The 22,016-nt window shown below is 62.8% G+C and overlaps 1 protein-coding gene across 3 annotated transcripts; it reads right to left on the reverse strand.

Moving 5' to 3' along the window:
* Window positions 1-1,556: 1,556 nt before the first annotated feature.
* SLC17A9 (solute carrier family 17 member 9) lies at window positions 1,557-17,225 on the reverse strand. Of its 3 annotated transcripts, none has more exons than XM_082428269.1 (13): window positions 17,015-17,225; window positions 11,202-11,399; window positions 10,654-10,793; window positions 8,825-8,924; window positions 6,799-6,929; window positions 6,224-6,320; window positions 5,951-6,047; window positions 5,286-5,373; window positions 4,411-4,445; window positions 3,935-4,050; window positions 3,286-3,341; window positions 3,093-3,122; window positions 1,557-2,671 (listed from the first exon to the last, which is right to left on the reverse strand). In XM_082428269.1, exons 1-13 carry the CDS (start codon window positions 17,071-17,073, stop codon window positions 2,349-2,351), a joined length of 1,470 nt encoding a protein of 489 aa, XP_082284395.1. In that variant the 5' UTR covers window positions 17,074-17,225; the 3' UTR covers window positions 1,557-2,348. The 3 variants fall into 3 exon arrangements, with proteins under 3 accessions (XP_082284395.1, XP_082284396.1, XP_082284397.1); XM_082428270.1 differs by having other exon boundaries at window positions 1,557-2,664; window positions 17,015-17,224; XM_082428271.1 differs by lacking the exon at window positions 17,015-17,225 and having other exon boundaries at window positions 11,225-11,365.
* Window positions 17,226-22,016: the final 4,791 nt, after the last annotated feature.

Here is a 22,016-nt window from a genome sequence, read left to right on the forward strand (position 1 = left end):
TTGGTGTCGGCCCTGGGATCCTGCCAGGGCCACCCGGGCTGGGGACGTGTCTGAGCCTGGCTGAACCAGATAACACACAGCGGGGCCCGGCCATCCTCCCACCCATCTTTGCTAACAGTGCCCTCCCCGCCAACAAACATTTTCACCTGGAATCCACGGAGCCCGACCCAGGGCCCAACACTGGCATTGGGAAGGGTTGAGGGGCCGCACCCAGCTCCAAGGTGACACTCAGGACCAGGAACGGCAGTGACGGGAGGGGGCTGGGCCCAGCTACTGCACAGCAGGCCCAGTGCCCCCAGATCCTGGTTTCTCCCTCCCCTATTCTGCGAGGCGGTGACAGAAGTGTGACCAGACTCGGATTCCAGGAGGCCGGGGATCCCAGTTTACACGTATGCCCTAGGCCCCCCTGCTGAGCAGGACCCACCAGCACCTTCTGGGTCCCGCATCCCTTTAGGGCTCGAGCACTGAGACCCCAGACGGCTGTGTTCCCATGGGAAGGGCCGTCTCTCTCACTCTCTCCAAGAGTTTACGGTTTGCTGTGGGTTAGAAAGAAAGGTGTTACTCTCACATCCACGCTCACGGCAGCGAATTCACAGCGGCCGAGAGGTGGAAGCAGCCCGGTGTCCACCGAGGCATGAAGAGCTGAACAACACGTGGTCCAGCCATACGATGAAGTATTACACGGACTTAAAAGGAAGGAAATCCCAGCACACGCGACAGCACGGATGAACCTTGAGGACATCGTGCTTAGCGAAATGAGTCAGTCACAAAAGGACAAATACTGTATGATACGTTTCCATGAGGTCCCTAAAAGGGTCAAGTTCATAGAGACAGAAAGCAGATGGTGGGCGCCAGGGTCTGGGGGAGGGGGAGAGGAGAGTTCCAGTTTGGGATGAGAAAGTCATGGCGATGATGGTGGTGACAGTTGCCCAACAAGGTGAACACAGAGCAACCCTGTGCTGCACTTAAAAACGGGCACAAGGACACACCTGTGTCCTGTGTCCTGAGGAAACCACCCCGCCGTGGGGAGTTTCCCAGGCAGGGCTCCCAGCTCAGGACAGCACAGCCTAGAAATCCAGCCGAGGTTTCTCAGGAAAATCCCCAGCGGAGCAAACAGCGTGGCCTTTATGGTAAATTAACATTCTGGCCGCAGCTCCGTAAACAATCAGGCCAAACCTACAGAGGCCAGACTCACTTTGTAATCGAGAATCTTTCTTTCAGATTCTTTCTGATCACAAGTGGGGGGACTGCAGGAGAAAATCTTTGCTTACATGGAAAATTAGGAGTTGTCTGATTCTAGAATCTACACAGCCGACAGCTACACCAAGCAGCTCCGACACAGACGCACAGGCGGGGTCTGTCCAGAGCGGGAGCGAGGAAACCCCACCTCGGCTGCATTTGCACACCTGTGTCAGCATCCTAGAGGATCAGTACGTTTGTTCTTGGCATTTTCCTTTGACTGTTTGAAACATTTTGCTGGTTTCCTCGAACGAGTGAAATAAATCTTTAACACACGTTTATTCTTTTCATAAGAAGGGCCTTAAATAACATTATGGTCTTCTTTTTAAATAGTTTAATAGTCATCATTTAAATAAGGCTTTGGTGTGCTTTTCCATATTCTCATAGTTTCTTTTCTCTGCATATACATCTTGCAAAATCTATTATTAATCCGTGAGACGACCGGCCCCTCTATTGTAAACAAGGAGGGGGAAAGACAAGGCGGAGCGGTGGGTTCGCTGGTTCCAGGGCGTGTCCTGGCCAGGAGCGGGTGCCCACGCGCCCTCGCCAGGCACCAGGGGAGCAGGACGCATCGCCAGTGCCGGGGAATCCATGGGAGGGGACGCCGGGGGCAGGGTCCCCAACGATGCACAAGGGCCTCGAGCCCCCACTTCTGCCCACCCATCGAACTGGGGGGCCTCAGCCTGGCTGCTTGGAGAAGCGGAAACACCACAGCCCTCCCCGGCCTTCTTCTAGAGCTGTGGTCCTCAGCCAGGGGGCGGGTCCCCCGGGGACACTTGGTGATGTCAGAAGACAGGGGTGGCTGTCATGACTGGGGGGGGCTCATCTAGTGGGTGGGGGCCAGGGATGCTGTTAAACACCCCGCAGTGCACGGGACGGCCCACCACAGAGCACGATCCGGCCCCAAGAGCTGAGAAACAGAGCCAAGCAGGTTCTGGGGAGAGACTCCAGTGGGGCGCCCTGCCCTGCAGTGACACGGTCCCGGGGCGGGCTGACCCCGTGGGGCTTGTACGGATCTACGAGGAACAGACCGTGTCTGTGACGAAGCTGCTGCTACTAAAGATACTGAGCCACCCACTGTGAGGTGCCACCAACCCGGAAGGAGGCTGCTACCCGCAAGGGCGGGGGCGCCGGACGGCACCCTCCTGCGGGCTGAGGCTCCCTCTCTGCTCACGCCTGGGCCAGGAGCAGGGGGCCTCTAAGCTGAGCGCTGTCCCCAAGGCTGATGGCGCTGGGTCCTCGGGGACAGTGGGCCGGTCGGCTAGAGGTCCTCGTGGGCGGGGCTCAGGTCCACCCGCTGCGCCTTCCCGAACACCAGGAAGGTGCATAGCCCGAGGCTGCTGATGACTGCCACCAGGTTGAACACAGACGTCCAGGAGCCCGTGGTCTCGATGAGGTAGCCACCCAGGCACACGCCCACGACTCCTGCGCCCTCGAGAGGGGACAAGCAGGCGGGGTGACAGGCCATCCCGCCCCTTTGAGGACAGCTTGGAGAGGAGCTGAGGGCGGGGGGGCCTGAGGGCATGAGCCCCCGTCACCCAGGCACTTGGCCTCTGGGGACCCTGGACCTCGGGGATTCACTCACATCTGCGGGTCAGGTGGTTGGGGACGGTTACATGCCATCGGAAGCATGAGCACCGCGGAAGGCGGCTCTGTGCTCTCCCCCGGCCAGCCCAGGGGTCTGGGCTGACCCCCGCCACTGCTCTGACACTGTGGGGCCCCCCCGAGGGGTGCCACACCCCACCCTGAGGGCCGAGGCAGCGGAGCAGGTGGGAGGACACAGGCGTGGGGTGGCGCCCCGGGGAACTCTGGGTTTGAAACCCGCAGGCAGGGGACCCCAGCCCACTTCTCACCTGCCAAAGCCCCAGCTGTGTTGGCCACACCTGGAACAGGACCGAGAAAACGAGGACCAGTCAGCAGAGGCCCACTGACACCCTCCCACGGCCCACCCGCCTGGGGGTGGCCCCGGGGGCCCTGGGAGCGGGGGGTGGGGGAGAGCAGGGTCGGGCAGCCACTTCCTGTCCAACGAGGGGCCAAGGTCCTCACCAAACAGGAAGCCGGCACAGGACGGGGCCAGGTCCTGGATATTAACGGAAATGCCGCTGCGGGAAGAGGAAAGGACGCCGGTGAGTGACCACAGGGCGGCCGGCACCCGCCAAGCCGGCGGTCGGTCCTCCGATCACCTGGATCCCGGAGGCTGGCCATGCCAGGAGCTCAGCCCCAGCTCAGCGGTTACGCGCGGGACCCACTCCCAGGATGAAACAAGACAGGGAGGCAAGTTTGCTTGGACTCACGCTCATTTGCTACCCGATAATTTGGAAAACGACATCAAGGTGCCGATTCCCAAAGCAAGTCAGTGCAGTTTTCCTGACTAAACACTGAGCTGCTGCGCAGGCCGGGAGGCCTGCAGAGCAAGACGCGGAATCCGATGGGCTCGCTCCCTACCTTTGGTTCAAAACATGCTGCTTGGGGACCCTCATCTCCTCTGCCAGCCCCTCCCCAAGCACCCGTTCTGTTTTCCCAAAAGGCCCAGGTCCTCGCCAGCTTGATACCCTGACTGCCCTTCACCTCGTGGCTCACTTGTGGGGGCCTGCCATGCGCCCGCCCTCCATGTGCGCCCCGAGCCAGGGGCCCAGGACCCGGGAGCCCAAAGGCAGCGTGGGCGGCTCTGGTGGACGAGGTACCTGGCCCTTACCTGTGGTTGAAGGTCTGGAGGCCGATGGAGGCTGAGGCAAAGACCACAGACTTACAAAAGCTCGAGGTGTGGCCCAAACACAGGGCAAAAACGCTGGACAGGCCGAGGCCCATCACCTGCGGGAGAGACGAGTGGGGACGGGGTGGGGGTCTCGCCCCTTCCTGGGCTGCCTGGGCCACGCTGCACGAGGGTCGGTGGGGTCCCCTCCCGGGCTGGGGCCTGCCTGGAGGCCGCTGGGACGAGGCTGCACGAATGATCTGGGCCCTGCTGGTCGTAGCCCATTCGACGTGAGCCGACCCGGGCCCCAAAATGGGCACCAGGACTCAGGCAAGGGCCTCAGGTCAGCCAAACCTGTCCCCAGCACTGACCCACGGTGCCCTCCAGCCACTGTGCCACACCAGCCCCCTTCCAGGTCAGGGCCCCGGGAACAAAACAGGGATGTCCGGAGGGAGAAGGCCGTCCCACGACCCTGCTACCTGCATGAACTTCCGCACAGTGATGGTCCTGTAACCTAGACGGGGAGACCAGGAGACATCCTGTCAGCCCATCTGTGCTGTCCCATTCCCGGACGGCACCCAGAGTGGGTCCCACCCTCACGGCCGCCGGGAGGGAGCGGGGAGAGGAGGGCCGGAGTGGGTCCCACCCTCACGGCCGCGGGGAGGGAGCGGGGAGAGGAGGGCTGGGCTGGGCTCGAGGTGGGGCAGCCTGCATCACCGTGAGCTGTGCACACACGTGTGTGAGTGCGTGTGCACTTAGAGGGTTCCCAAGGCCGAGGCCTGGCAGACGCACCTGAGGAAGGCCACTGTACGGTTACAAAGTGTTTTCTTTGTGTTTCTACCAATTTTCTAATTTTTCCACAAGGAGTGGGTGGTTCTTCTGTAACTAGGACAAGACTGACGTTTAAGGACACGCAGTGCAGGGTCGCGGGGAGCGCGCGTGTCTGCGGGACGGTCATCCTCGGGGCGTGTGCACTCGGGTCTCAGGCCTGAGACCTTTGACCTCACCAGGTGCCCTTTCCTCCTCTGAAGAGGCTTGGGGGCTGTGTCCAGCCCCCGGGTGGAGGAATTACACCGTCGCAGTGTGACTGTGTCCCAATGTCCCCTCATGGGGAAACAGGCTGGGAGGTGACAAGCTGGAGGCAGTCATCAGCAGAGTCAGGCCGGGAGCCGGGCTCCACGGGCCCACCTGGCTGTCTCTAAGTGCCAGGGGTCCCACTCTCAAGGCCTGGTCCTCGGGGGCGTGGCCTCGTCCCATCGCTACAGGTGCACCCCAGGAGGGGTGCCTCTCCGCCCCCCAAAGTGAGGCAAGGCCCAGGCATGGCTCCCTGACCGGCCCCTCCCCCAGGGCTCACCCTGATTGATGAGACGGTCTGAGAGAAGCCCGCTGAACAGACTGGCAGGAATGGCCACCAGCCAGGGCACCACGTTGAAGACCCAGCCCTGCAGGGAGGAGGATGCAGGGGCCTCAGAGGCCGCCAGGGCAGGTGCGCGACCACGGGGAGAGGACGAACAGGCCAGGCGGCCGCCCACGCCCACCACTGCCCACCAGGCTCTCTGCCCACAGGCTGGGCCTCCGAGATCCTAACTCATCCCCGACCTTGACTGAGCGCCGGGCCCTCGAGCGCTGTCACCCCTGCAGGCAGAACCTCCCTCACGGCTCCCCACACCCGGGGGGCAGAGCTGGGGGGCCGCACCCCGCCCAGAGTGTGCAGCAAGGGGGTCCTGGTCACCAGAATTGGGAGGGTGGCCGGGCGGCCGGGGTGCAGTCAGCCAGGCTGACCAGCAGGTGACATCTGTGCCCACACCACGGCCCCTGTGTGCCCCCCCCTCGGAAGGACTGTCCGCAGACGGGCGGGCAGCCGGGGCAGCAGCTGGGCCTCTCCTGCGTGCACCCAGGTGCGGGCGCTGAGCCGAGAGGCGTCAGAACCGCCAGAGCTCTGCGGAAGGAACCCAGGGCCCCTCTGCATGTGCTTCGCGGCGCCCCCCAACCCTGCGAGCTGCCGGGCGGCCAACCCACCTTGGAGCCGGGGAAGGTCTCCTTAAAGAAGGTCGGCAGCCAGGAGAGGAGGATGAAGAAGGAGCAGGCCGCCGAGAGCTGGGAGATGATGGCCGCCCTGGGGGGGCGGGGGCCAGGCTCAGGGTCCACACCCCCCAGCCCCCTCCCCGCACCCGGGCAGCCAGGGGCCTGAGGGCGCTGAGCCCAGAGTGGAGCCGCCCCCGCGTGGGCCACTCGCCCTGTGGCCGAGGTCCCCAGGGCCCCAAACCCCATCCCCGCAGCAGCCCGGCTCACCAGACAGAAGGCTTTCGGAAGAGCTGTCTCCAGGGCACCTTGGTGTGTCTGGACACCGGCAGGCCCTGCGCCAGGACGCCCAAGGCCAGGATGAGATCTGAAGGGCAAGGCATCTCCACGTGAAAGCCATTCAAAGAGGGTGGACGGCTCTGCCCCCACAGGCCAGAAGCTGGGGGCGGCTCGCGGGTCCCCAGCTGCGCCTGGGGGCCATCCTGTCCTCTCCGCCAGAGCCTGGGGTCGGCAGCATCTGCCTTCGAGGGTGGACAGTAGTGTTGGCCATCTGTACCCTGAGTCCTCAAACCCTCCAGGCCCCACTCCTGTCACCGGGAGCCACCTCTACCCCTGCAATCTGCCTCTGCTGGCTGGGCAGCCCCTGCACGTCTGCGTTCACCCAGCGACTCTCACACCAGACTTGACCGTAGCCGGCTGAGACTCCGGGAGTGGGTGTCTTCTGTGAGGCTCTACCTAGGGGATCCTGGGGCCCCCGAGCTGGCCTGCCCCTGGGGGTTCGGTGGCCGCTCGCTGGAGGGGACAAGGCGCCAGGGCCCCCGCCCTTCCCGGGCAGCAGCGCGTACCTTTCTCACCCAGCAGACACCTGTACACGTAACACACCCACAGCAGGGTGAGCCCACCCGAGAAATAGAAGACGCTCGGCCAGCCGTACCAGTCCAGGAGCAGGGAGCCCGCGGCCCCCGTCACCAGCGTCCTGGAACGACAGGGAGGGGCGTGGCTGGGACCCTCGCTTCACTGGGGCGCGGAGACGTCTCCGAGCCCCCACCCCAGGTGAGCTGAGTCCCTAGAAAAGAGGGCATTTCTATCCCCTGTGAGGCAACCGTCCGGAAGGCTGGTCCCCCCGCAGCTTGCTAGGGATGTGATAAATGGAATATTTCCTGCCATATCAACAAACAAAGGATGTCACAGTCATCAACGATCGCAGCCCTCCAACGTGAGCCGGTGAGCCCTGAGGAAACTCAGGGCTGAAGAGAATACCTGCCATCTAGCAGCCATCAGACTGCAGCCACTCCCTGCGGTGAGCCCTGCGGAAACTCAGGATGTGAAAATACAGGACACAGGCCCCAGAGAGCTGAGGTGCACATCAAAGGAATGATTTCAGTGAGCCCAGAATCTTGCATCTTCCCAGACATAGAAAAGCGCTAAATCCCTAAACTCGAGAGATCGGGTTTTCTTTAATTAACAATAATTTTTTGACCATTACCTGCCCTTTTGCTGCAAAACTCCTCTATATCCTGGCTCCTCCCCTCACCTCCTGGGAGCATTTTCTCTGAAATGCTGTCTCCCGGGCTGCAGCCTTCATTTTGCCCCAAATCAAACTTAACCCGCAACTCTCATGTTGTGCATTTTTTTAAGACAGATGCAAGCTTTCCGGGGACTCTCGGTGCCACGGGGGCCAGCGTGGACGTGGCAGCCGTGACATGGCACAGGGGTCCTGCATTGCCCTAGGATCTCCTTACTAGGCTTCCCAGTTGGCCTACAGTTGTGTATGGATCCTTTTAAAATGAGAAAGGCAACGAGAAGACAGCGGTGACAAGAACATGCTGAAACATAAGACCTTCTTGCTGTTTTCAGCTGCCCATTTTGGAGAGGATGAAATTTCAAAAAGATTTCAAAATGCAAAACAACCACCCAACCCAACCGCCTCCCCATGTCCTGCCGATGCTATTGTCCCAAATATGCCCTTGGGGCCACCCCTCCCCTAGGCTGGCCTGTGTGTTCAGAGGCTACCCCCCAGCTGCCCCCCACCTGCTGAGGCTTGGCCAGGAGACAGTTAAAGAAGAAAGAAGGAGAAAGGTTTCCCCCAAGGCCAGTGGCGGGAGGCCTCCGCTCTGAGCCTCCCTTTCCCCACCTGCGGGGAGGGGGTGGGCACAGTCTCTCCCTGTACCTCCCCTGCACCCCACCCGCTGCCCGGAAGGCCCAGGTCACCCAGCGAGACGGGATTTCAGATAAACAATGAAACTCTCCTGTCCGTATGTTGCTTCTCTGAAATTCACATGTCACTGGGCCCCCTGGGTTTCTATCTGGGCCGCTCCCAGCCCCCCAGTAGGCACCCCTCACCCCTCTGCATTCTGCCTGGACCTCGGCAGCAGTAACGTGAGGGCCCTGAGCCCGGGGGTCGTGAAGCCCCAATAGGACAGCAAGACGTCCTTCCAGCCCCAGTGTGGTCGCCCCACGGAGGGTCTGGCGCTCTGTGGGGTGCAGTGGGGAGGGGCACAGGTCTGGACCTTTCACGTCTGGACCGTGACGGGTACACTCTGGGGCGAACGCAGGCCACCCACCCCATCGGGACGGGCACCCCATCCAGTTCTGTCAGCACAGATGGAAGGGAACTTAACACCCCAGCCCATGTGCCAGAGCCCCAAAGCTCTGGTCACCTGCCGCTGGCCCGAGAGGGACCGAGCGTGCACAGAGACGGGGGGTGCCAAGTGCCTCCCAGAGCACAGAGTCACCAGACCTGCGTCACACTGTCCCAGATGTGCACGTGGCCTGTCCCCACCAGACGCACCGAGGCGCTCTGCCAGGCGCACGCCCTTCGCCTCCCCACACCGCCCTGCCCCGGCTCGGCCCCCCCAGGCCGGGACTTACCCAAACTGGGAGCCGGCCCCCACGGTGCTGTAGGTGAAGGCTCGCTCGCTCTCCCGCACCTTCTGGGACAGCAGGCTGGTCAGCGCAGGGAAGTAAACCCCTGGGGCGGCAGAGAAGGCAGAGGCCCGCGTGAAGCTGTGTCCCAAGCTGGCCCGCGGGCCCTGCCAGGGTGGCCGGCGGAGGGGTGAGACACGGGCTGGAAGCTCTGCGGGGCCCTCGGTGATTATTCAAGCCCGGGTCTCCTTCCTCCCGCTGTCACCCCCAGGGACCAGCAGGGCTGGGTTTTTCCCAACACTCAGCTAAGGAGACACTCAGCTTGGGGAGCGGGGGGGTTCGCTCGAGGTCCTGCCACCAGGACGGCTGCAGGGGGACTTCTTGGCCCAAGCTGGCGCTCCTCCACTGTCATGCCAGCTCCCAGAGCCACACGGCTCCAGAGTCCTGGCACCAACATGCAGAAGCACACACACAGGTGACAAGTGACAAGTGCACACGCACACACACTGACACACACGGTGCTTGTACGTCGGTGAGACCTGAACGGCCCCGTGGAACTGCACTGCCAGGTCCTGGATGTGACATTGCCCCGTAGCTACGTGAGATGTCACCACACAGAGGTGGGGGAGGGAGCTCGGGACCGCCCTGTACATTTCACTGCAACTTCCTGTAAAGCTATAATTATCTTAAAATCTAAAAAAAAAAAAAACTGCATTGGCGACTGCAGCTCTTGCTCATTACACTGTGCTTTTCTCCAAAAGCACCTGGGGAAGCTCAGAGGCCAGGGCACATAGGGACAGGACTTGGTCCCTGCCTTCCCTTTGGGGCCCCGGGGCCCCTGCTCACACCATGTGGTGAGCACGTGGGGTGAATTCAAAGGAGGGCAGGCGCTGGGCTGCCTGGACCACCAGGACCACCTGTGGGCCGGCCCAGCGGGGCTGATCAGCAAACAGGCAGAGGCCAATTCCAGGATGTACATCTGGGGTCCTGGGGGTACGGGCTAGAGGCCCACGGCCTACCAGAGCTCTGGGAAGCGGGGAGGTGTGGTGAGGAAGGGGTCACGTCCAGTGGACGGATGCTGTCAGATGCCAGGCTGGTGTAGGGCAGCTCAGAAGGCCGTCCCACTCCCTGGAGGGTGGGCGTGCGCCCCTGCCACCAGCTCCCCCAGGCCACCGGAGATCTTTGAGGGGGGCTCTCTTCAGAAGTGTAATATCCCCAAAGAACGAGAGCGGGGGGCTTGGGAAAGCTGGCATCCCCTCAGCCTGCTGGCCCGGCCAGCGCGGGTGTGGCCTCCGACTGGCAGCACGAAGAAACTGGGCACGTGCCCACCATGCGGCTGGGGGAGCCGACGGTGCCGCGTGGCAACCTGGCTGACACCAGATCCCTGGAGCGGAAGTTTTGGCAGAGGAGGACACGTGACATTAAAACGTGCCAGCCAGACTGTGAAGCGACTCTAGACACGGAAAGTGCCTTGGGCGCGACGGCATCGAAGCACAAACAAACCCCGGTGCAGGGAAGTGAAGCCGAGAGCCGGCAGCCCGCCAGCGGGGACGGCCCGAGCTGTCCGCCTGCCAGGCGGGAGAGCCCGTGACCTCAGCAGCAGCAGCGCTGCAGCACTGATGCCCCCGCTCTGCTCTGAGGCACACCACGCGCAGGGGCACACACGAGGACACACGTGCACGCCCATGAACACCCACCTGAACGCGCGCCCGGCACACAGGTACACACGCACATACACGTGTGTGCACACTCCCCCTGCTCTGCGGCGCGTGGGCCAGAGGTCCAATGCTGGCAGCGTGGGGGCAGCCCCCTGCAGCCCCCTGCAGCCCCCCTACCTTGGAGCAAGCCCGTGAGGACGCGAGAGAAGGTCATGAAGGCCAGGTGGGCGCTGCCGAGGTGGGAGAGCAGCGGGGTGGCGGCGGTGATGAAGCCCCAGGCGGAAGCCGACAGCAGGATGACCTTCTCACCCCCGATCCTGCACGGGGCACAAGAGGGCAGTGGTGGGGAGCTGTGCGGCCGGGCTGCAGGCCGGACCAGGAGACCCTACCGTGGAGGAACCCGGGGAGGGGGCCGGCGCCATCCGTCGCTTGGAGCTGCCCTCTGGGGTGGGCACTGCAGCCATATCCCCTCTGCAGAGGAGGCCGAGGCTGAGCGCGCAGGGTACAGCCTGGTCCCTCTGTCCCCACGGGCCCCAGAGCTGCCTCGGTGGATGCCGGTTGCTCCCCAGGGAACCAAGCACCCAAGACGAGCTGAGCGCCGGCCCCAGCCCACCCCTGCGCGGACCTCGGGTCTCCCAGCCCCCGTCTTGCTGTGGGGGGGGCCTCCCCCCAATTCCCTTCCTAGGAGCCACCTCCCCCAGCCCTGCAGCGGGGGGAGGGGTTACCGGTCCCCCAGGTGGCCACCCACCACCTGAGTCAGGCAGTAGCCCCAGAAGAAGCTGCTGAGCACGACACCGGCCTCTTTCTTGTTCCAGCCGAAGTCCTGGCTCATGGTGGCGGCACAGACGGGCATGCTGGCGCGGGCGCAGTACAGCAGGCATGTCCCCAGAAGCAGCGCCCCTGTCCACACCTGGCACTCGGGTCTGGGGAGAGAAGGGCCCGGTCAGGCCCAGGCGAGGCTGTTGGATGGGTCACCTCGGCCACCTCTCAAACGTCCACCTGCTCATGTCTGGTGACTCCTGGGAGAAACGGGCAGACACAAGAAACGATGCACGGGGTCCCTCAAGCAGCAGAGGTGGGAGCGCCTGGGTGGCTGTCGCAGGGCAGGCTGAATAGCTGTAGCTGGGGAGGTGCTGCTCTCCGGGACCCGGGCTCTCAGTTTCCATGGACCAAAGGCCCAGGAAGGCAGCCAGGCTGACAGCGGGTAACCGGCCAAGGGGGCGATGGGCTGGGCAAGAGGACCCCAACCGCGGCAGAAAGGGAGGGTACGACAGCACCACGGGCCCCCGCAGGGTCTCCAGGAGAGCTGGGTCTGCCCAGCAGACCACCTTGGGGCAGGCAGGCCCTGGGAGGAGCCTGGGCAGCAGTGAGGCAGCCCTGGCCGCCTGGGAAGGTAGCCAGACCAAGTCCATACGGTTCCCGAAACTCCTGGCCAGCACCCTCGACTGTCAGTCACCAAACCAGGAAGTCAGAAACTGCCAGAGCCCGGAGGAGCCCAGGAGACTCAAGTGCCTGTGGGACCCTGGGTGGGGTCCTGGGACATCAGGGGAAAGTGCAGAACCCGAGCACAGCATGGGCTTCGGTAGCAGTACTGCCCACGGCGGTCCAGCACTGATGCGGACAAATGGACACTGACCTAGGACGTGAATGGGGGACACTGGTGTGGAGCATGTGGCCGTATGTATTGCCTTTGCGGTAGCTCTGTAAATCTAGAACTGTCCTAAAAGACAAAGTTTGGGGAGGGGGTATTGGTGTTTTTTTTAACGAAAAAGAGAGAGAGGAGACTCAGTGCTCTTTGTGCAGGTGGTGGGGCGGGGGGGGCCCAGTGGGGGATGGCCTGGGGGAGGGGGACCACTAGTGACTTGCGATGTCTTTGCACAGGGCGGGGACGTCCCCTGAGGGTGGGGGCCACAACTGGGGGTGGTGGGTCGGGAGAGTGGACAGGCCTTGCAGAGTCTCAGTGGGGTCTGGGGGTCCTGCCTGCACCTGGACCCACCTGCCCAACTGGGGCAAGGGTTCCCCCCGGGGTGGGGAGGGGGGTGGTGGCGTGAGACGCACGAAGGGAAGAAGCTCAGGCTGTGGGGAAGGCACCGGGCAGGGGCTCCGAGCCCGAAGCGGCCCGAGGCATTAGTGCTATTCGGCCTTGGGGAGGCCACTGGGCAGGTGTCCAGGAGGGTGAGGCCGGCAGGAGCCGCACGGGCGGTTCTCAGAACAGAGGGAAGGATGTCTCTCACCTGGCGGGTGAGCCAGGACGCTGGAGTCTCACCCTCGCTCCCCAAACCCCTTTGGACCCCTGTCTGGACCTGGCGGGGGCTCCCCCAGCCGGCCGGGCACGTGCAAAGAACAGCCAGTGGGGCCCAGGGCAGTGGAAGCCTGGACTCCACCTGCGGACACGGGCAGGTCCCCTGCCTGTGGGCCCCACCCAGGCTCGGGCTGTGAGCCGACTCTGGGGGGACAGTCCAGGGTGAGGCCAGGACCACCCCGGGGAGGGCCGGAGCCCTCGCCTGCACGCCTCCCGGGGGTGAGAGACCTCGGAGGCCCTGAGGATCTTGCCCGCTGGCAGGCGGCACCCGTACCAGGGACCTGATAAGTGGGCGCGACGGCCGTGTCCATTATCTCCGGGGCAGGACCGCTGGGCCAGCAGCGAAGCGGGGCTGCCCCCCACCCCCTCTGGCCAGCGCCCTCCTCCTGGCAGGGTGGACCCCGGACCCCTGGCGCTGGGGGAAGGTTTCCGGGCAGGAAGGAGCTGCTGTCCTGGACCTGGTCACAGCCGGGGCGGGGGGTGGGTGGTGGCACATGGAGCCCGTCCGCCAGCCTCCCGAGTTTCAGTTTCCTCGGTGAAGACGGGCTCATGTCCCTGACGCCCAGCTCCTTCTCGGGTCAGTGAGCAGCAAGGTGACCCACCAGTTCCTGGAGCCCCAACAAGGAGCTGTCGACTGGCCAGCGGGTTGGGGGAGGCCTGGCACCAGTGTCCCCCTCCTCCGCGGGCACCTCCCCCGGCTCCGCTCCCCCTGGCACATCAGTGTACTTTTCCACAGTCCGGGGAGCGAGTCGGGGAGCCTTCCCCGTGTCTCAGGCCTGCAGAGGCCCTCCCTGTCCCCGCTGCTGCCCTCACAGCCGGGGAGCTGTTGCCCCCCGGAGGCTGCAGCGTCTGGCAATTCCACCAGCGGAGACAGCTGATTCCAGGCTTGAGCCCCTCCCTCGGGGGGTTTGGGGTGAATGAGCCCGGCCTGCTGTCCCCAGACAGAGCCGTGTTTGTGGGCGGCGCCCGGTTTGGAGTTTGGGAATTACAGTCCAAAGTGCTCTGCAGCCCTCAGTGATGTGTGTGGTCTGATGTGGTGACCATTCCTCCCGGAGGAGAGACTTGGGTGCCGTTCTGGGCCCTGGCCTGACTCGGGGAAACCCGCCCTTCCCTGTGCCTCAGTTTCCCCATGTGCGCTGGACCACGGATTTCAAACTGGGTCTCTGGGTGCCCGGAGGGGTGCCATGGGTGGGGCTCCCAGGCAGCACTCTTGGACGAGTTGCTTTTTATATTAGAACTTCCTATATGAGTCCAGTGGGAAATAATGTCCCGTGCTGGAAAGCCTGCCGTTCTGCAGTTCCAGGAGCCAGCCGCTAGACCGTGCCTCGGCCGAGGCTGGGGGGCTGCTCCCTTCGGAAACTGCCCAGTGACCCTCAGTGACGAGGGAGGGGCCATCACGCCCCCACCCTCCTTCCTGGTTCGTAAAGTGTGCCTGGAATGACTCAGAAGCCAAGGCGGTGAGGACGACGGTAGCACAGCGCATGCGGCAGGTCTCGGTGGCCTCCCCCCTGGAGAGGCTAAGGCGGAGGGAGGGGGCGGAACCCCACGGGGCAGCTCGCGGACTCACCTGGGGCCTGGTGGTCCCAGATGCTAGTTTCCTTTACAGAACCAGAGACTGTGAGGGGCGGGGCGGGGGCTCTGCCAGGCCAGCGAGCCCCCAGGAGGCACCGGCTCAATCAATGTCTGAGTTTATGACATGCGACCCCTGGGGGCTCAGGGCCCGTCTCCTCCGCGGCTCCAACCGTGGGAATGATATCCTCAGTCCACCCTCTTGCCCCCCGTTTCCCAGCCCAGCACTTCAGGCCTTCACGGACACAGCTCCCTCTGAGCAAACATCCCACCAGGCCTAGCGGGAGGCACCGTCCAAACTGCCCACCAAGACCAGCCCAGCCGGCCACCCGGGCCCACCCGGATGGAGCCAGCAGAGGGCTCATGAGCCCAGCCCTGACTGGCCTCCGTCCAGGGCCACCTACACGGCCCTGCAGGCGAGCCCTCGGCAAGCACACACACACGGGTTGGTGCACAAGGGGAGCGACAGGGGCTGGGAAGCAAGGCTTTCAACTCCCCACGAACAGCCACAGCCCAAAGTTGCCTTTAAAAGGAAGTTTTATTCCTTTATGTGGTCAGAGCGGCAGAGGGTCACCTGCGCGCAGTTGGGACCGCGTCCCCGGCATCTGCCCCTCCCTCGGATGCACTGTGCCGGCACCCCGGGAGCCTGGCTCTGTTTGCTTTCTGGGTGGGAAGTCCAGTTAGAAACAGGGGAAAGCCAGATGAGACTGACCTGCTCTGGAAGGTTGGCAGGGCACCGAGAATACGGCGCTGCCCCCCGCCTCCTTGTGGCCCTGGGAGGTCAAGAAGGGCCCATCATCTTTCAGGCAACCAGCCCACTCTGAGTTTAAGGCGCTGGCATGGGACCCCCCTCTGGAGCTGGGGGGCCAGGTGCTGTGTGCTTCCTCCCTGGGCCCCGGAGGCCCCCGCAGCCCTGGCCCTGAGCTGGCGGGCAGTGCCACTGGGCGGGCAAAGGGATGTCCTCCACAGCTGCTGGGGACACAGAACAGGCCAGCTGGAGGCCTGGCTGGAGGGGGTGACCCAGGCCCGGTTAGGACGCCAGACGCAGAATCCTGGACCTGCGGACGGGCTTGCTAGGAACACGGAAGGTCATGGCAGAATTGGCCACAAAAGGCCTGAAGACCTGCCTCCAGCCCACTCTGCCCACTCCCGAGCCTCGGGTCTGAGCCCCCAGCCCTTCAGGGTGCTTCCTGTGAACCTTCTAGAACCTTCTGCATCCTGCAAATGGCCCCTGTGCAAGAAAAGCACCCACGACTGAGCAAACACAAGGTCACGTGGACCCTCGATTCAGAAAAGGGAAATGCATCGGTGCTGGGGGCAGAGGGCAAGCAGGGGCAGAGGGCAACCGCCGGAGAGAACGTGTGGGCCCAAGGCTGCCGACGCCCGGCTGGGACGTCCCTGGGGAGTGGCCCTGCCTCGGGGGTCATCCACATGGCGGCAGCCGCCCACGGGCGCCCTTGTCACGATTCTCATCACCTCTAGCCACTCGGGGCTGTGAAACACCTTTTCCCGCTGAGCCCCACTCCACCCAGGACCCCCGCTACCCCACCTGCAGGTGCTCCTTTCTAAACTGGGCAGGGAGGGAGGCGGTGAAGGTAAAGCCAGCCAGATCCAGATCCGTTAAAGCATAACCGAGAGGGAAGTTTGCAAAACATTCTTTAGAGGTCCTGGCCCTCTGCCCAGCTGGCTGCAGAGCCGCCTGCCACCTGGTTCAGCGGGGCCTCGCCTCGACAAGGAGCAGGGCGGGGAGACAGCAAGGGAGCAGAGGCGGGCCGCAGGGCGCTCCCCAGTCGGGCACGCCCGCATGCCTGTCGCCCTCCTGGGCACCTGGCAAGGAGACCCCATGCTGTGATTTGGGCTTTGGGGCTCCCGCCCTCACCGGGCCCTGTCCCAAGGGAGCCTTCCGGTTTCTGAGGCCTTCCTGTGACCAGCTCTGGGAGGCGGGTCCCGCAGGCAGCAGGGCAGGCCCCCGGGGACTCGGAGCTGGAGGTGGACGGGCCTGGGGTCCACTGGAGGACCGGAGGGAGCTCTGAGCTGCGGGTGGCCTGGGGGCTGCTCTGAGGGCTCGCCTCTCGTTCCTGGCCACTGTGTGAGTCGTGCTGGTGAGCAGATCCCTGTCCCAGGGCCTTCTGCACCCGGCAGTGGAAGGGGGTGACCTGCCCGGGCTCTTCCTCCCCCACAACCGACACCCCCGCGGGGACCTTGTTGGCATCACATCTCTGGCACACGACGATGGCAAGGCTCAGCCAACTGCTGCAGGTGCCGGCGTGGCCCCCCCAACCCCCCCCAGCCCACTGCCTGCCTGCACAGGTGGCACTCAGTGGGTGGTCACAGGTTGGAGCTGGGGCCTGTCAACAGGTGCAGTCCTGGGGGGTGGGGAGGCCATGCCTGGGAGCCACCCCGCCCAGCCAGGCAGGCCCCCCAGGACAAAACACTGCTCGCACCACCCCCGGGACCAGGGCAGCCTGGAGAGAGTGCAGGGGGCTCTGGGTGGGTGGCGGGTGGCACTGGCCCTGGATGGAAGGCGGGAGGCGTGGAGGTGTAAGGCCCCCCAGGCAGAGCAAAGGTGCGGGGCAGCAGGGAGCCGTCTCTGCCCAGGACGCCCGCCCCCTCCCCTGACCGCCGCCCCGCCCCCAGCCCCCCCACCCCCCCACCGCGAGGCCCCACCTGGACCACTGGGCGTCCTCGGCCGCGTCCCTGCGGGCCTCCTCCGGGGCTGGCTGCATCAGGCGCAGACGGCGCGGGCACAGGGTGTCTGGGGCTGCTCCCGCCCGGCCGACCCACCGGGCAGCGCCGCCCAAGTCCACGTGTCAGTCCCAGCGGCGCTTCCGTCCGGCGTACTCCCAGGACGTGTCGCCCCCGGACGGCCACCGCGGCGGGCGGGGCGGGGCGCGCAACTTGGGTCTCCGCCCCGCTCACTCTGTCGGAAAGGCCAGGCCTGGCGCTCCCGCGGGCGGGCGGGTCAGACCCTCGCGCCCCGGGGCCTCTTCGCTGCCGGTCGCGGAAGTTCGGGATGGCGCGGGCGCTTCCCCTGCAGGCGGCAGGAAGGATGGGGCTCTGGAGGGGCTGAGCCGGAGTGATCCCAGCCCGGACACATTGCCGGCAGGGCAGCCTGCGCGCACATCCAGAAAGGGAGGTGGGGTGGGGTGGTCCTCACCTCGCAGGGCTGCCTGTGCATCAGGCGACAGCTCGGGGTAGTCTCACCTGTGCAAGGACAGCAAGACTCAAGCGGAACCAATTTTTAAAATGGCTCTTTGAAGGTGGGCTCCAGCCCTGTGACCCTGGGCGGCCCAGCGCTCGCGGGGGCGGGGGGCGGGGGGCTGAGTGTGCCGAGTACGGACACGTGCCGGGCCCCGCGCTGAGTCCTGTGGGTCCTCACTCTCAGGGCTCCACCTGACCTCAGAAGGCTTCACGCCCACGTGCAGCGCACAGCCAGCACGGAGAGGCTGTGACCGTTGGGACACATAGGAAGCAGGTGGATTTCTGGGCGATTCTGCTTCCGCCAGCTGCCCCCTCTTCACCCTGCAAAGCCCCCTCCACCCGCTACCCCCTCAATCCATCCTCCACACGGCAGCCTGGCGAACGTGGCCACGTCCCACCAGGAGGGAACCCTCCGAACCTACACCTCGGGCCTGGGTCTCCCCCGCCCTGCTCCATGTACGCTTGCCAAACGAACTGCTGTTCTTCCATCCATACGACGCTCAACGGGGCAGAGGGATGGTGTTGGAGAGAGGTGCGTTCCCCCAAAGAGCCCACGACTCGGAAGAGTGTGAGAACCGTTGTTCAGCTCAGCTACGATAGTACCCCACCCTCCTCCTGGCAGTTCACTCTCACCCACTGCCCGAGGCTCTTTGCTGATGATTTTACATACAGACCTGGAGCCACACTGTGGGGGGCATTTGTCATTTGCCTACCCAAAGCCCCTCTCCTCCTGGAACTGACGTTCCGGGGCATGTAGATGAAACACAAAAAGGAGACTAAGTGGGGCAGAGAAGGGTGGATTCTGCCGTGGGATGGGCTGAGAGGCGCCCCCAGAAAGACATACGAGTCAAGTCTGAGAGCGGGGAAGGAGGAGGCGTGCGGGCAGGGCGGGCGGAGGCCCAGGGCCAGCTCCAGGACCGCAGGGAGCCCAGCCGGGTGAGGAGGGGGAGACAGGAAGTGGGGACAAAGTGCTGGTGAGGTCATTATTTGAACCTTACAAACACTGCTGTTCAACACTTCTGTTTTACGCTCAGGATACAACAGAACACCCAGAGATTAAGGACTCACCAGTCCCACGAGTCTGTGGCCAAGCAGGGGCCAGCGCCCCGTCCCCTCACCCTGGTCAGGGTGGTCAACGGCCTTCCAGGCTTCCGGCTGACTGCCCACCACCTCCCTTCCCGCCCCTCCAGCCCCGGCGTGGCATCCTCCGTGACAGCTGGGCTGGCTTCACTTGCGGAAGCCAGCTGGTAAAATTAGTGTGACCGTAAGACACCACGACCTGTGGGAGAGAAAACCTCATGGGACAGGGCCCGCGGCCGAGTCTGCGGAGAGCGGGAGCCACGACCGGAGGAGGAGACGTCCCTCCGGCCTCTCCGGTGACTAAGCTTACGTGCAACCCAAACGCACAGAGCGCCTCGGGGTCCCGGCGGCCAGGCGCGTCCCCAGCTCCAAAGGCGCGCCGGGGTCTCAGCCTCGTGCTGCAGTGAGCCTGCTGCTGCACGGGCATCGGACGTGGGGAAAACGCAGCCGCTCAGAGAGGTTCACGCGGGCAAGATCTGCTCACCTCCAGTCGCTGCTCCACTTGGTCAGAGCTGGGGGTAAACGAGCCTGGCAGACTTCCTTCTGTGCCACGGTCGGATGTGACCGTGAACCTGGCCTTCCAGCTGGGAGACTTCCAAACCGCAGACAACCCGAGCCCCATGTTCCTATTTAACCCCCCCCCCCCATCCCCACAATGGGAAACATCGCCATGCTGTCAGCACAGGGTCATCGTGATCAGTGACCCCAGACCACCCCTCCCCCCTCCCCCCCCCACCGCTGGGGCTGGGCCAGTCTGCTCACCACGGAGCCGCGGCCAGCGTCCCGCAAAGGCAAAGCCGCTCAGGACGCTCCACCCGCCCCAGTGAGTCATGCCAAAGGCCCACTCGAACCCCGTGCCCGACGTCTACGTAAGTAAACCACTACAAGGAAGGGAGAGCCTCGACGGCACATCTCGGTGCTAAGGCACAGCCTCCAGGACGGGCAGGCCCCGTGCCAGGACCAGCCCCTACCGAGCACCCTGGGCGAGGTGAGCTCAGAGCCAAGGGCTCGGGGGCATCGCCAAGGGCCACCTGGCCGCCCCTGCGAGGCGGGAGAGGTCCCTGCCGTGGATCAGCGATGGGGGAGGGCCCTCCTTTCCTGTCCCCAACACCACCAGCGCCGACACCCCTGCGCGTGCCCGGCACGGGGCCGCGCTCTGCACCCCGCCCGTCGCCCTCCGGCTGCGTCCAGGCTCCCGCACTGGCCTTCCACAGAGGGTGCGCGGGAACCCGCCCCGCTGGACGCCAGCACGGGCACCACGGCGGCGGCCCCGGGCTTGCTGGAGCAGCCCTTCTTCTTTGAAGGTTTGGAAATTTCATACGTCACAAAAAAATTACTTAGAATGTTCCAATGCAGCTGAAAGTCATGCGGTGGGCAGCCCGACTAGCTCCATCTCCTTCACAAAACTGAAACGAGGTGCCCGTGCAGAAGAGCAGACGGCAGGTTTCAGAGTGGGGATGGAGCCACAGCAAAGCACGGACGCACGGGAGCCAAAGTTCCCCCACCCTTCCAGGTCTACATACAAACGTGTTAGTGTGGCACAGAGTTCTTTGTTCTTATTAGAACGTTGTCGGCGGGGGGCGGCGGGGGGAGAGCTTTCAGACAACCACTCTGAGAAAAATGTGCAAAGTTTTACTATGAAATTAAGAAAAGGCAGCAAAGGCAACCTATTCTGCGTTTTTCAGAAGATGTTGTGGGCGCTGCACGCATGCGCCCCGGGAATCGCCTGGAATGACAGAATCAGAGGGGCACCAAGTGCTAGGGCGGGTGACTGTTTTACACAGGCTCTCATGCGACTGCTGCCAACAGTACAACGGACCGTAAACCCGAAAGAGCAGTACGTATTTCTGAAATGGAAACATACCCGCCGTCAGGAACAACACGCTTGGTGTCCAGGGGCTGGGGACGGGCAGCCCAGCCTGCAGTCACCACACCTGACGCCTTTAATCTGGTCTTTTGTTCAGACTGAGACTTGGCAATAGTCACCCGGAAAGGAGTCCTGCCCTGTTATTCGGAGGACGGCAGTGTCTTTTAACACAGAATGTGTACGATTCTCTCTGAAACTCCTGGTTCTGCCACGCTCCTCCAAACTAACAGCAGAGATAAGTGGGAAAGTACAGACATCACACTGCTTTAGAAAAGCTGCCCTCCACACGTTTTCTCTGCATGTCTGTCTTCAGAGGGCATCTTGGCCGGACGGCGGAGCCAGCCCTGCGACCCCCAGGCTTGCTCCCGGCATCTCAGTCCACGCCAGGACCAGTCCCAACCAACAGCTGCCTTTTCTAGAAACTGGAAAACTTAATTCAAATGGCAAAATACATTAGCTCTCATTTGCTTTGCGACAATCCCTGTGCTCCGGAAGAATCCAGACTAGGGGTCATTCCTCATGTGACTTCACAACATCAGGAACACAGAGTACCAGAATATGCTCACATTTTATTTATTTCAAGGCACTTTCCACCAGAAAGTGTAAAAAGAAGAAATAAACTACCCTGGTAGAACATTACATTTTAACAAACACAACAGCGAGATCCAAATGAGACGAAGCAGAAAAATCAGCATACTTAATGTTCATTACCTTGAAATGGCTTAAGGTAGTTTGCTCGCTGAAAAAACAGAGACTGCAAAAAAGAGGAAACAGAGAAGTCTGCAAAGCCGCCCCCTTGAAGATTTCCAGCCCATGGGGAAGGAACTAAACCCCTTAAACAAAGGTAAAGAGCTGAAGAGTAACATCTGAATTCTCCGAGTCTGGCCAGCACCCAGCTCACGTGGGTTTTAGCACTGGCTCATCAAGTCACTCACTGACTTAGCTGGTGAAGAAAAGAGCAACACTTCCCATAAGCATTTAACATTTCATGCACGTGACGAACCCCATTCAGGTCCTGACACTTTATGGATGACTCTTGCCCATTACTGTATGTCTCAAACCCTCTCCTTTGAAAAATATTTCAAATTGATTATGTATTAATTATGCACATAAACAATCTTATATACACCAATAACAAAGGATTAGGAATATGCTGAATTACCTGGTGCTTTTAAAGAAATGTAGTTTTATGTCTACTTCCCTAATATTTTTCTTCCAGCTTCTGCTGTATTAAGTCTTAATTACCTGAAGATTAAAACCCCCTTTCTCCCTAACTTATTTTTATCCTCAAACCTCAGAGAAAACGATCATACGGAAAGGTCACACCTGAGGCTGACGACCAAGAGAGGTGAAACTCATCACTTCTGGGGGTAAGGAAAGGACACCCCCCCCCAACCCTCACAAGGTCCAAAGGGCAGCATGAAGGGCCAGTCTACGGCCTGAGTGGTCTATTTGCCTTGGCACCCGTGACTGAATTACACAACCCCCTGGGGAAGGAAAATCCTGCCTGAAGCTGTACCC

This window comes from Balaenoptera physalus, assembly GCF_965194825.1.
Source record: "Balaenoptera physalus genome assembly, chromosome: 16".
Classification (NCBI taxonomy): domain Eukaryota; kingdom Metazoa; phylum Chordata; class Mammalia; order Artiodactyla; family Balaenopteridae; genus Balaenoptera; species Balaenoptera physalus.

Bases quoted from the DNA above. Each gene is read 5' to 3' on its own strand.
- SLC17A9 (XM_082428269.1), bottom strand. From the start codon at position 17,073: ATGCAGCCAGCCCCGGAGGAGGCCCGCAGGGACGCGGCCGAGGACGCC. The intron at 8,925-10,653 runs GTAGGGGGGCTG...CTGCCGCCCCAG, and splicing joins CCTCACGGGCTTGCTCCAAG to GGGTTTACTTCCCTGCGCTG. The intron at 3,342-3,934 runs GTAAGGGCCAGG...CTCTTCCCGCAG, and splicing joins CTCCAGACCTTCAACCACAG to CGGCATTTCCGTTAATATCC.